The sequence below is a fragment of the Ovis canadensis genome, chromosome 6, assembly GCF_042477335.2.
Source record: "Ovis canadensis isolate MfBH-ARS-UI-01 breed Bighorn chromosome 6, ARS-UI_OviCan_v2, whole genome shotgun sequence".
Classification (NCBI taxonomy): Eukaryota; Metazoa; Chordata; class Mammalia; order Artiodactyla; family Bovidae; genus Ovis; species Ovis canadensis.
The window spans coordinates 83194269-83208548 of NC_091250.1; the positions used below are offsets into that span (position 1 = coordinate 83194269).

At 45.6% G+C, this 14280-nt stretch overlaps 2 protein-coding genes across 6 annotated transcripts in view; both read right to left on the reverse strand.

Annotated features, from left to right (window-relative positions):
• Window positions 1–7846, reverse strand: part of TXK (TXK tyrosine kinase) — a 61606-nt gene extending 53760 nt beyond the window's left edge. Inside the window, exon 1 of one of the 2 annotated variants that reach the window (XM_069593081.1) lies at window positions 7595–7846. In XM_069593081.1, coding sequence (XP_069449182.1) covers window positions 7595–7610 — 16 coding nt within the window. In that variant the 5' untranslated portion in view covers window positions 7611–7846. The remainder of the gene's footprint in view (window positions 1–7594) is intronic. The other variant, XM_069593079.1, reaches the window with a different exon arrangement.
• A 3438-nt stretch (window positions 7847–11284) lies between these two features.
• TEC (tec protein tyrosine kinase) overlaps window positions 11285–14280 on the reverse strand; it is a 159801-nt gene continuing 156805 nt past the window's right edge. For 3 of the 4 annotated variants that reach the window (XM_069593085.1, XM_069593086.1, XM_069593087.1), the window contains 3 exons: window positions 13844–13962; window positions 13603–13760; window positions 11285–11949 (listed from right to left, as the gene is read on the reverse strand). In XM_069593085.1, coding sequence (XP_069449186.1) covers window positions 11866–11949; window positions 13603–13760; window positions 13844–13962 — 361 coding nt within the window. In that variant the 3' untranslated portion in view covers window positions 11285–11865. The remainder of the gene's footprint in view (window positions 11950–13602; window positions 13761–13843; window positions 13963–14280) is intronic. The other variant, XM_069593084.1, reaches the window with a different exon arrangement.

Below are 14280 nucleotides of genomic sequence, written 5' to 3' on the forward strand. Positions count from 1 at the left end.
CAGGATTTGAAATAGCTCCACTGGAAATCCATCACCTCCACTAGCTTTGTTCGTAGCTTTCGAAGGCCCACTTGACTTCACATTCCAGGATGTCTGGCTCTAGATAAGTGATCACACCATCGTGATTATCTGGGTCATGAAGATCTTTTCTGTATAGCTCTTCTGTGTATTCTTGCCATCTGTTCTTAATATCTTCTGCTTCCGTTAGGTCCATACCATTTCTGTCCTTTATCGAGCCCATCTTTGAATGAAATGTTCCCTTGGTATCTCTAATTTTCTTGAGGAGATCTCTAGTCTTTCCCATTCTGTTCTTTTCCTCTATTTCTTTGCATTGATTGCTAAAGAAGGAATGATCTCTGTTCGTTTCCAAGGCAAACCATTCAATATCACAGAAATCCAAGTCTATGCCCCAACCAGTAATGCTGAAGAAGCTGAAGCTGAACGGTTCTATGAAGATCTACAAGACCTTTTAGAACTAACACCCAAAAAAGATGTCCTTTTCATTATAGGGGACAGGAATGCAAAAGTAGGAAGTCAAGAAACACCTGGAGTAACAGGCAAATTTGGCCTTGGAATGCAGAATGAAGCAGGGCAAAGACTAACAGAGTTTTGCCAAGAAAATACACTGGTCATAGCAAACACCCTCTTCCAACAACACAAGAGAAGACTCTACACATGAACATCACCAGATGGTCAACACCGAAATCAGATTGATTATATTCTCTGCAGCCAAAGATGGAGAAGCTCTATACAGTCAACAAAAACAAGACCAGGAGCTGACTGTGGCTCGGACCATGAACTCCTTATTACCAAATTCAGACTTAAATTGAAGAAAGCAGGGAAAACCGCTAGACCATTCAGGTATGACCTAAATCAAATCCCTTATGATTATACAGTGGAAGTGAGAAATAGATTTAAGGGCCTAGATCTGATAGATAGATTGCCTGATAAACTATGGAATGAGGTTCGTGACATTGTACAGGAGACAGGGATCAAGACCATCTCCATGGAAAAGAAATGCAAAAAAGCGAAATGGCTGTCTGGGGAAGCCTTACAAATAGCTGTGAAAAGAAGAGAAGCGAAAAGCCAAGGAGAAAAGGAAAGATATAAGACAATTATACTCCAATAAAAAAAATGTATTTGTCCTCATTCAATAGCAAAGACAACTGCCTTGAAATAAAGGTACTACTCTGCTATGACTTTAGTCACAATAAGGTTTTCCGCTGAAGGCCAAGGACAGCTGTGAGCATGGAGGCCCACGTCTGCCTTGTTCATGGTTCCAGTTCTGCACAAAACAGTTGCTAGCAACTAGTTGCTGCCCAGTGAATTACCAAGGAGTGAGTGAAAAACAAACGGTAAAAGCCAAACAGCTTCCTTGTTTGGCGTGACTCTTCAAGACACTTGGCATGTCTGTTTACAGACTGAAGTGTTGATTCATGCCAAAGTAAATGATAATGATTATTGGATTCATGGTCATTTGCTATTTACAGCATCACAGGTCGTCCAGGTGAATGAGTAAACGAAGCCACTGCCACATGCCCACGGTGATTACAGAAGCTATTCTTTGAATTTTTTCTCAGTAACCTGCAAAGAGAAAGCCTTTTTGCGCCTTTGTAAAATTTCCGATTTAGGCAGAAATTCATGCATACCTGGCCTTTGCCAGAGACTGTCTAAAACGCCCCAGAGACAGACAATGACTATTTGCCTGCTGGAGGTTATACTCAGGGTTGAGGATTATCGCTGGAAGTAATCAGAGCTTCCTCTCTCCCAGGCTTACATCTGTGCTGTTCTTTTCATCTGCTTCTTATTCCCCAGCAAATGTCTTTAATTATCTATCTTGTACCAGCAAATCAGGAAAAGGGCATCACATCCCGGCATAATCTCTGTGACCTTTAGGAACTGGCACGTCTCTCATGGATAAGGGAGTTGGGCTTCTCATTTTATTTGATATTCTCGTTCTTTCCTGTGAAGGCTTGCCCTCTTCTCCCATCCGCGCGTCTCCTTTCCACCTCTGGCCTTGCGCACATGGCTACGGCAGGGCTCGGTTTGGGGACGGTTTTCCACCAGGGGGCGCTAGAAGGGAGCAAATGGGAGAAGCACCACTTCTCACAACATCTCCCGGAGGCTCTCAGTCCCGAAGATGAACCCAAGCACAGGAGCTGTTGGGCCACTGCTGTCTGGGAAGCAAAGCTGGCGCGTTTCTAATGTTTTCAGGTTTGTATGTGTATAACCTCACGTTCATCCCCGGGCGTTTCCGATGGCAGAGTTTCCTTTTGAATCAGTGCGCCAAGTGAAACTCATTCCTCCTGAGTTTGCTTATAACAACTGGCTGGTTGCTTATAACAACTTTGCTAGTAATAGATGGCTGGAGAAGGCAATGGCACCCCACTCCAGTACTCTTGCCTGGAAAATCCCATGGATGGAGGAGCCTGGTAGGCTGCAGTCCATGGGGTCGCTAAGAGTCGAACACGACTGAGCGACTTCACTTTCACTTTTCACTTTCATGCATTGGAGAAGGAAATAGCAACCCACTCCAGTGTTCTTGCCTGGCGAATCCCAGGGACGGGGGAGCCTGACGGGCTGCCGTCTATGGGGTCGCACAGAGTCGGACAAGACTGAAGCGACTTAGCAGCAGCAGCAGTAATAGATGGCTGGTGACATTTATTCGAAAATGTGAATTACTGGCTCGTTTCAAGACCTGCCTCGAGCCAAAGACTAGGCTAGTGGCTCAGCCCACACAATCCAGGTTGTGGTTTTAGGACCAGGAATTCTAGGGCAGCTGCACTCACAGCTGAAGAATTCCACGAATGGCAAAGTCTGGGAAACTTTGGCTTTGGAAAAAGGTCTCTGGGCTATTGGAGCTGATCCTCCTAAGTCCACTGTAAGAACCGCCTTTTTTTTACCCCAGAAATTCACAGAAAGGGCACACCTCTTCATGACTGCAGTAAACTTCCACCACTAGATCTATTTCTGGGACTTTCCAGTAGGTCAGACAGTAAAGAATCTGCCTACAATGCAGGAGACCTGGGTTTGATCCCTGGGTAGGAAAGATCCTCTGCAGAAGGAAATGGCAACCTACTCCAGTATTCTTGCCCGGAGAATTCCTTGGACAGAGGAGTCTGGTGGGCTACAGCCTGTGGGTTTGCAAAGAGTCAGACACGACTGAGCGACTAACAGTCCACTCCACATCTATTAAGGGACTTTTGAAGACAGATACATTTTAGTGAACTTAACCCCACGTCATCTGGGAGGTGTGACACATAGCTAGCTTTTTTATAGCTTGGATTTCTACCTCTGAGCAGGCACCGCAAAAAGGCTTTCTGTCCACTGAACGAAGAATCCACATCAATGAGGGAAAGACAGAAAAGAAAATAGAAAGAGAGGGAAAGGGGAAGAGAGGGAGGAAACGAGAGGGAGAGAAACACACTGAGTTTTTCAGAGAAATATTTACTCAATTTAAAACATTATCCTCGATACAAACTTATGGTCACCAAAGGGGAAAGGTGAGGGCATGATAAATTAGGAGTTTTGGGTACACATATACACACATATACATACTACTATATATAAAATAGATAATCAACAGGAACCTACTGTATATAAATAGCACAGAGAACTTTTACTGAATATTCTGTAATAATCTATATGGGAAGAAAGTCTGAAAAACAGTTGATATATAACTGAATCATTTTGCTGTATACCTGAAACTAACACATTGTAAATCAACTATACTCCAATATAAAGTAAAATTTAAATTTTAAAACATTTAAAAGATATCCTCGGTTCTGAGTTTATGCTCTATGTATTTGAAACCTTACATTTTCCTTGTTATGTGTGTGCGCCTCTTCTGATATTAAAAGGACACTCCTTTCACAGAATTAAGAAACAGTGTGTTTCCATTCTTCTAAAAATAAGTCATCAGAGATGTTAGTGTCTTTTAAATGTATTGACAAAATAAGTCAGTGACTCTGTATTAGATCTCAAACTGGTTTTTGGACATTATCCTGTCTGTTAAAGCTTCAAGTTACTCCACTAAGGGATTCGTTGGTTCGTAATAGAAAACAGGCAGCTTGCTCATGGGACAGTATCTGATACTCTGGGTGGAGGACAAGCGCAGTGCTGGCCTGGCTGGGCCTGAGGAGCTGCTGTGTGAGGGAAAGGGCAAGGGGACTCTGGAAGCTCGGGGAGCTGCATGGGGCACTGGGCACTAGGGGAAATGGTGTCCTGGGAGCAAAGATGCTGAAGGAAAAGGTGGAGTCTCCCTGAAGACTGACAGCCCATCCATTCACAGCTTTAGCCAGCAAAGCCCCGGATATCAAACATTCCAGCTCCAGAAGCCCTTGTTTGCTCCAGGAAAGAACTTCATTCCTCCTCAGTTCTGGGATAGCATGAAGAGGACTTTGCAAGCATCCTGCACACAACTCCTCCATCACCAGATCTCAGAGTGGTGTTTCCTAGGAGGTTGTGGTCTGTGACCTCCAAGTGCACAAACAGCTCATGGACATCACACCCAGACATCTGGCCAGCTTGGTGGTCACCAGACCCGCTGGCAGCCAGCACTGGGCCACGCTCTCCAAAGGCAGGGAGGAGACAGATGCTGGTCAGTGGGCTTCACTGCGCAGCAAGGCATCTGCTGGTCACACACCAAAAAGCATGGAAACCTCACAAACCCGGTGCCAGACAGTGGCTGCTATGGGCATTATTGCTTTTATGCAGCTGTGAGAGGATAAAAATGAAATGATTTAGAAACAAAAGGAAAGACATGTATTCTAGTGTCCATATTAACACTGAGCCTATTTTTCAGAAAGAGGACCAACTCCAGCCTGAGGCAAACTGGCCAAGTCTTCTTTAGGTCCATGGCTGTCCTAGGTTTTGCCACTGATTTAGCTATTCATTGTTGGATGCCAAACCTAGAGGCAGAAACCATCTCACAGTTTCTGTGGGTCGGGAGTCCAGGCACAGCTTTGCTGGGTGCCTCTGAATCAAGCTGAAAAGGTCACGAAGCTCGTGACATTGTGGTAAAGGGGAGTTGGGTTAAGTTGGAGAATCTGCTTTCAAGTTCACTCACACGGCTGTTGCTGGCTTTGGTGGCATGGCTCATGGGGATGGGGATTCTCCATAGGCTGTCCAAGAAGGCTCACAGCATGGCAGTGGGCTTTCCAAAAGACAGGAAGTCTGAGAGTGCTAAGACAGAAGCTAGTCTGCTGCAAGCTCATCTCCCAGGAGCACTCTATCCAGCCCAGCTACCATACTCCATTCATACTAGAGAAGAGAGATCATGCAAGGGTGTGGACAGCAAGAGGAGGCATCACTGGGCCACCTTAGAGATGCCTATGCAGCCACCCTCCTTATCTTCGTATTAACTGGAAAAGAAATAACAGAATATTAATTTAAAGGGGTTCGTGTGGGACTCAAATATGAGGAATGTTGTTGTTTTTCAGTTTTTGTTTGTTCAGTTGTTGTTCGCTCAGTCACGTCTGACTCTTTGTGACCCCATGGACTGCAGCACGCCAGGCTTCCCTGTCCTTCACTGTCTCCTGGAATTTGCTCAAACTCACGTCCATTGACTCGATGCTGCTATTTAACCAACTCATTCTCCTCTGTCACCCCCTTCTCCTCCTGCCTTCAATCTTTCCCAGCATCAGGGTCTTTTCCAGTGAGTCAGCTCTTTCCATCAGGTGGCCCAAGGAGGAACAAGAAGGAATAAGAGGGGCTTTGAAATCAGAGGCCCAGGAAAGGTAGCGTGATCATGGGGTCCTTACCTCGCCACCCCCACCCCCGATCAAATTATGAGTCCAGAAAACTACCTTTTACCAGTATCCCAGGCACACTTTGGACACACTAAGACTTAAGAAGCACTCAAAGATTACTTTTCCTTCTTCTCTATAAACTGGAAAGAAACGAGAAATAAGGTGATGATGAGGTGGAAGGGAGGGCGGTAGTCAGCTTTACGAGCCCCCAACATTTCTCCCTGGTCCCTGCGCCCTAAATAATCCCCTGGGCTGGGACTGTCCTCAAAGCAGCCGTTAGTTGTTGTTTCACAAACTGACCCTCACTGGAGCAGGGCCCTGGCACCTCCCTCAGGCTCTGCCCACCGGTCTGTATGATCAACACTCACCTTCCACCTTCTCCTGTCCCACAGCAGCAGCCTAGGAGGCCAGACTTCTATGACAACCCTTAAAACCACCACTGTGTTTCTCAAATGACTGTGGCCCAGCAAACACTTAGAAATACGGTTTCAGTTGGTACTAACACACCCTGGGGCACCCCTCAGTTTTCTCTCATTGGCAGTAAACACTCATTTGTTTCACCCAGGAGGAAACAGAGTCACATCTAAGTGCACTTTGTTGGAATAAATAAATTGGTGATTCTCACAATGCAGTCAAATTATCAGAAGCTGGAAAGGACAGTGGTAGTTCATCAAACCTATGCCCTTCCAGACCAGACAGAATGATCCTCAAAATATCCCCACAAATAGGCAACCTCTTATTCAGTCCTTTGGGCAATCTAATCGTTGTCTCAACCCTCACTGTTTATTTTATATATAACTGAATCCTTCCTGTTATTTACAGCCTTTTCTCTAGTTCTGATCACAGGAGACATGAAGAACAGATGCCCACATGGCTTTTAATAAAAGGTTCTTATTAAGTCACTGCTCATCTTTGTCCTGTTGCTGGGGGAGGTGGGGACACGGGTTACTGCTTCTTAGCTCTTAGCGCTTCACTCTGCTTTGCCTGTAAGTCTGATAACAGGCATCCACCTTTATGTGTGGATCCAGACAGTAAGTTATAGCTCAGGTAAGTACAAGTGGGATAGCCTGGATAATTTTTTTTTTTTTTTTTTACAAATCTTATTGAGTCCTGAGGTGATTTAGTTTAAACCCATGACATTTTAAAAATTGCAAACAATTTTTCCTAATGCCACTTAAAAAATCAGAAGTGCAAAAACTGTTGTCAGCTGGCCTTGACTGCTTTATTCTGATGTTACTGAGCATAGTTTTCATACTCATCCAGTATTCAAATCAGTGTTTTTCTTCCCAATTTTTAATTTCTTGCATAACAAGTCTCTCTGAGTCTTCAAGGTAAATTAATATGCATTTCCAAAACTTGTACATGGGACTGAATAGTCCTCCAAATCCATTCCAAAATTAAGTTCATGAAGAACCTGTCATTTTAATTTCTTGTTTTCTATTATACTGTGTTGGAGGTAGGCAAAAAGAGGGTCCCTGCTGTACAGATGGGGACCTCACATAAAGAAGTTGCCAAAGGTGACCCCCGAAGGTGGCAGCAAATCCTGAACTAGAACTTGGTATCCTAGACTTCTGCCCTCAGTTCTCTACACTAAATATTCTAACACAAATACTTTTCAAACTGATCACATTTCTACACACAGAAATTTGGGGGGGGGGGTTTGCGTTCTTAAGGCTGAATATTTTCTAAAATGACATCATCACCATGCTTGTCAAATAACAAACAAAACCCTGTCACAACATCTGGGGAAATTATCTTGCAAAGATCATAACTTCTGGAATTCAAGAGTGAGAACCAAGCCCAGAACAAGCCCTGAAGACAAAGGCCCGAGCCATCTTACTTACAAGTGGAAAGAATCATGCTGCCTTATGTGGGGAGCATACAGCCTTCTGGTCTCCAGCGATGCTCCTGTCACAAAAACACATCTTTTAACTGAAATCATAGCTCACCGAGGGTGTTTCTCACGGGCAAAGTTAACCCCACCTATTTTCCTGTTCTAAAAACCTCAGCGAAGTGTGTGAATGACAACCTGATGGCCTATATAAGAGAAAGCTGAATAATCTCCATCCAGATCTGAGGGTAGCTGCTGTTTGCTCCTCCTTCCCGACTGTGTGGGTGACCCCACCAAAGACCATTTCAAGAAGTCACAAGGTTTGGGTAAAAGGGACCTTAAAAAAAGAGCATGAATGCAAACTTCTGTCTCTGAACAGAAGAGGAAATGGAGGCACAGATGGGATAAGGGGCACAGTTCATGGTAGAAACAGAACTAGATTATCAGTTTTGAAGTACCACGTCTAGAATGTTCTGTCCTCCGGCTCAGTACTAACACTTTTCGGCACCATCAGAAGAAAATTTATTCCGTGGGGAGGAGGGAAAACCAACCCATCCCCAGGTAACATTATCAATGATAAAAATGCACTTAGGAGTTTCACTTTATCCCACTGAAAAATAAACAAAAAGTAAGTAAACTAAAGGGAACAAGTGCGCTGAAGACATAGCAAATTCACATGGCCCTTCCTATTTCCTGCTTTATAGATTAAGATCTCTTTACATATTCTGGGTGGATTCTTCTATTTCTACTTCTTTTGCTGCAGCTAGGGCTTTATATATATATTTAAAAAAAAAAAAACTTTTTCAAAACGTTCTAGTGAACGATTTAAAGATTTTTTAAGATGTTTCCAAATGTAGCCAAATCTTGCTTTCCCATCAAAAGTATTCATCAACTGTTAGGCAAGGGCTATAGCTTCTCCTTTTTCATCAAAGCCACCTAGCACTTTCAATGTAGCTCCTCAAGGTCAAACGGGAAACATGGGATGTGGCTGGGAGGCGCAGGAGTCGTCAAGGCGAGGAAGGAAGGAAAAAAGAGTGAAAATGATTGTAAGGTAGGCTACAGCTTGTGCACAGCCAACTCCCTGAATGAGCTACAGTTAATATATGCATATGTTGTTGTGATGGGGGTACGGTTAAACAGGAAGATGAGGAGGACGGCAAGAAACAGACTGTGGCAAGGCTCAGGACAAATGTTTTATTTTTTTCCATTAGGTAGGGAACAGGGAAGGATGGAAGGCAGCTGAACTGAACAGACTGGAAAGATGATTCTCCAGGGTCATATGAAGGTGCTGCTCAGAGAAGCCAGCCACAGCTTGTGTTCCTTCAAACGTCTTGTTTTTCCCTACATACAACATGTATAATTTTTTTTAACCATTTAAGCACTTTTTCAGTTAAATGGTTCTAGCACCACTGCGTGGAGAAGGTAATGGCACTCCACTCCAGTACTCTTGCCTGGAAAATCCCACGGATGGAGGAGCCTGGTGGGCTGCAGTCCATGGGGTTGCGAAGAGTCGGACACGACTGAGGAACTTCACTTTCACTTTTCACTTTCCTGCATTGGAGAAGGAAATGGCAACCCACTCCAGTGTTCTTGCCTGGAAAATCCCAGGGACGGGGGAGCCTGGTGGGCTGCCATCTATGGGGTCGTACAGAGTCGGACACAACTGAAGCGACTTAGCAGCAGCAGCAGCAGCAGTACCACTGAGAGAGCTGGGTTTGATCCCTGGGTCGGGAAGATCTCCTGGAGGAGGGCATGGCAACCCACTCCAGTATTCTTGCCTGGAGGATCCCTATGAACAGAGGAGCCTGGCAGGCTACAGTCCATGGGGTTGCAGAGTCAGACACGACTGAGTGACTTAGCACACATAGCACACAGTACCACCGCTGCAGTATTCAAGTCAGTGCCGTCAACAAAAGAGGGTAGATGGGTCACTCACCTTGACTTTGCCTGCTCTTGCCTCTAGATCCTCAGAGTAAACAGGGAAATGAGAAGTCACATGTAGAAGACATGCTGTCTGGGTCCCAACAAGCTGGCATGTACCCTACAAGCTGGCATGTGATAGAAGCAGCCCCACCCTTGTTCATGAGACTTGCAGGATGGTAAAGGAAGTGGGTCTTGAGTGTGCAGTTTGAAAAAAAAAAATTAAACATGGAGGCCTCAGCTCGTTCTTGGAAGCAAGAGCCATAATAAATCCTTTGAAACCCGAGTCTTGCAGTACACAGGTTTCTTTGGGCCCTGCATAAATGAGGAAGACATTTTCGTGCTTCAAACATACGAACCACAGAGGTGCCTTTTTGATGTCCCAAGATCAACAGGGAGTCCTAGAGGAAACAGGTAGCTAGGGAACAGTATTTGTGCTATTCTGAGGCCATGCGCTCATCTTCTGACCTGTTACTTGCTTAGGGAACCAGAGAGGTATACTCCTGAACCCAGCATTGCCCTCCTGTGAGCTGTTTCTTTGGCAACACTGTGGTTTAGCCTCTGCAGCTATTCCTGGGGGAGGTTCTATAGGATGTTGCTGGTCAAGACAACTCGCTGCCGGGCATTAAGTAGCTTCTTCACATAAGAACTACTGAGTGAATGCTACATAAGGAGTGTTCACACAGTGCTGCACAGAACAGGGTCAAGACCAGGGCCCCTGGAGCAGATGAATTCCTGAAGAAAGCCCCTGTGTCCTCCTGGGCTTTCTGTGGCTTCAAAACCAACAATCCTGTGTGGAGCAATACATGGCCTTTGCTTTCATGATAGAGACTGTGTTTCTTTTCCCTGGGCTCATGAAGAAATGAGGTTCTAATTCAGATGGTATCTTGGTCAGAAATTATAAGGGGCAGAAACCCACTCAAATAACCTCAATCACAGGGTCTACTATGAAGCTATAATAGAAAATTTCTCTGACACAGGAACTCAAGTCCAAGCAGGCCTCCTGAAAACCATCTGGGAGACAGCTTGGTACACCATGCTCTCCATTATTCCTGGCTGTTTCCTGGATTCTGCCAGAACTTGGCTTGCTCCTGCATCCTGCAGGCAGTGGGGACAGGCATTGTGCTGATCATCACTGATCCTTCTGCTCCAGAGTACACCTCCACTCACAGCATTTATGTCCAGGGACAGAGTTTCAGACACAGAGACTAACTGAATGGCTGAGTTCAATTCTCCATACAACTGCAATTAGCTGTGGATTTCATGGACAGGACCTTTCAACTCTTTGTGATCCCAAGGACAACAGCCCTCCAGGGCCCTCTGTCCATGGAATTCTCCAGGCAAGAATACTGGAGTGGGTTGCCGTCTCCTTCTCCAGGGGATCTTCCCAACCCAGGGATCGAACCCAGGTCTCCTGCACTGCAGGCAGATTCTTTACCATCTGAGCCATCAGGGAAACCCAGTTCAATTTTCCATCCAACTTCAATTAGCTGTGGATACCATGGACAGGACCACTTAGCCCAACACAAACCCTGCTGGGGGCTTAAACTGGACAGGCACCCCAAACATGGCTACTCAAGTAAGGAGCGGGCACAAGCAATAGAAGGGTCCAGACATTCCTCTTCAGTAGGGAATGTTTTATCCCTGGGGCAAAAGGAATTAAGACAATCCATGTCCTAAGAAGGTTGGCTCATGTATTACAGCATTAAATGTTTCAATTAAACGACAACTCATGAAATCAGCTATATCCCAATAAAAATTAAATTAAAAAAAAGACAACTCATTTCTTATAAATATATAACTTTATATATTATATATATTTATAATATGTACAGCATACAAATATGTTTTAATGAAATACTAATGGCAATCTTGAAAACAGATGTTTCAAAACCTAAGATGGGTACTGATCCATCCAGAACCCACATTCTAGACAACACCCTGGCCCAGATTTTTGAGAAATCACGGGGCAGATGGGTGGCTGGACTGCAGCTCTGACGCCCTTCCTCCTCCCAATTACCCTGGCCTTCCACTGATACCAGCGGACATGACCCCATGTACACCCCAGAAATGGACTGACTATGGGGGCCTGGGTACAGTGCCTGGCCCACAGTGGGCACTCTAGCCCTTGTGGAATGAATAAAAGTGGGTGCTTTTAACCACTTTGTCTAAGCCAGCATTTCCATTAATCCAGAAGATTCAGTCACAGACCTACGGCTGGTCATGAAGCAAATGCGTCAGGTGTTTCCACTTTGTAAGTAAAACAATCTACCCGTCCAAGTGCTAAATAAATTAAGAGTCTGCCACAAAGTGCCATTTCATCCTCGTGCTTTGGAATCTGGAAGCCGTCGGTCACAGCACCACTCATCTTCCAAAAGCTTCTCCACATTCGACTAGCTCATCTATCGTGCGCAGCAAATCTTCAAAGGAAGGCCTTCCCTCCGGTTTCTATAATTCAAAATCAAAGAGAAGCTGTGGGTTCCAGAACTCATCCCCAAAATGAGTTTTCACTGCTCAAACTCAGACAGCACAGCGTACCAGAGTGAGGGACTCTGCTTCCGGACCGGAGCACACATACCTCTCCATCAGGTCTCACTGATCCTGCGTGTGTTGCTGCTACACTAATCTTTCTGCCCCACAGCTTTTGCATCCAACTCAAGAACCTAGTAGAGATCCCAACTACCTGTAAAATCAAGTCCTGCTACCCTGCAGTGCCCTCTGTGACCTGTCCCACCCCCATGGCCTTGCTACCCAGTTTTATTTCCCACAAAACCCTCACCTGGGCTCTATGCTCAAGCAGAACAGTCTCCACACTTGTGTACACACACTACGTCCAGTGCCACCACCCAATCTTTGCTCACACTATCCCCTCCCGGCCAGCGCCACTTCTTGGCCAGAAGGCCTCTTCCCATCCCAATCAATGCTCTTAGGAGGCAAATGATAGCAAGTGACTGAGGGCATGGGCTTTGGAGTTGGACAGGACTCTGTTTCTCTACGGCAAAGTGGCCTTGGGCAGGCATTAACATGGTATCCCCATCCACACCGTGGTCAATGTATCCAAACTTCACAGGGTTACTTTGAGGACTAATCGAAAGCACTTAGCACAGTGCCTATCACGTAATACTTGTGAACTAATGTTACTGTTGGAGAAGGCAATGGCACCCCACTCCAGTACTCTTGCCTGGAAAATCCCATGGATGGAGGAGCCTGGTGGGCTGCCGTCCATGGGGTCGCTAGGAGTCAGACACAACTGAGCGACTTCACTTTCACTTTTCACTTTCATGCATTGGAGGAGGAAATGGCAACCCACTCCAGTGTTCTTGCCTGGAGCATCCCAGGGACGGGGGAGCCTGGTGGGCTGCTGTCTATGGGGTCGCACAGAGTCGGACACGACTGAAGCGACTTTCTTCCAAAAGTCACTTTCGTGTCTAATCTCTGTCGTTGTTGTTTAACTGTCAGTCAGGTCCGACTCTTGTGACCCCATGGACTGGAGCCTGCCAGGCTTCTCTCCATGGGATTCTTCAGGCAAGAACACTAGAGTGGGTTCTCATCTCCTTCTCCAAGGGATCTTCCCGACCCAGGGATCAAACCCACGTCTCCTGCATTATTAGCAGGGAGATTCTTCACCACTGAGCCACCAGGGAAGCCAGTCTCTTCTATGAGGTAACATTTCAACACATGGAGAAGGAAAGCTTCCAAAGACTACGAGTAAAAAGACCTGAGGAATTTGAGGCTTGGAGAAAGAAATCCTCTCTGGTGAAAGAGTATATATTTCAATAACACAAGAGGGCCACTGAAAGAAGAGCTACTTCTCCAGGTTTGTTCCCAGAGCCCCCAACTCAGGCAACCACGGCAGGATGCCCACTTGGGAGGGAAAGGGCAGCCTGAACTGACTATCTTATTATTAGTGTTTTCCTCATCTTCACATCTTCTTCCTGTTACTCAGACCGAGTTGAGAAGAGCAGCTTCCTACTTAAGAGTCTGAAATCATGTAAAGCATGCACTAGGCTATAATGACCACACATTAAATTAAAATCTACCAAGCCCAGATCCCTGAATGCTTTAGAGACTGAGGAAGAAAGCACCCCAAAAGTGTAATACCTCCTGCCAACATCTCAGCATCACCTCGTATACATATCTGGAGGCCAACTTTGGCTGGTGCAGTCGGTGGCCGCGGGTAACCATGGTTACCACTTCATAGTTGGTGTTTTTCTCAAAGGGCATTCTGCCTTCAGTGAATACTTCCCACATTAAGACACCTGGAAGACGAGAAGGATTGCCAAACAATGCACCCACTTCCTCTTTAGGGCAGAGTTGAGGGGAAGTGGAGCGCGAGTCTTACCAAATGACCAGACATCTGATTTGCTGCTAAAGCGGCTGTAATTAAACACCTCAGGTGGACACCACTTCACAGGAAATTTAGCACCAGAAGAACTCGTGTACTGATCATCCAGGACATACCTGGGGTAAGACAGTGAGTTATGATCTCTATTTTGGACAGGTTCTTTAATACCCTCCTACCCCCACCCCCGCCGCCCACCCCAGAATCAAAACACAGTTGATTGAAGTCCAACAAGCATCCGGTTGAAGCTGCTTGCCTCTGCAGCCACGCCTCTGCGATTGTTGTCTTCCTCTGGGTGCTTGAGATGGAAACGCTGTAACATTCTATCTGCACTTTCACTTTTATGTTTTTCTTTTTTATAAGGCAGTGGAGGCAGCACACAATAAAAGCTTGCAACCTTTTTTTTAAATAAGCAATTTTGTCCTATAAACCAAGTT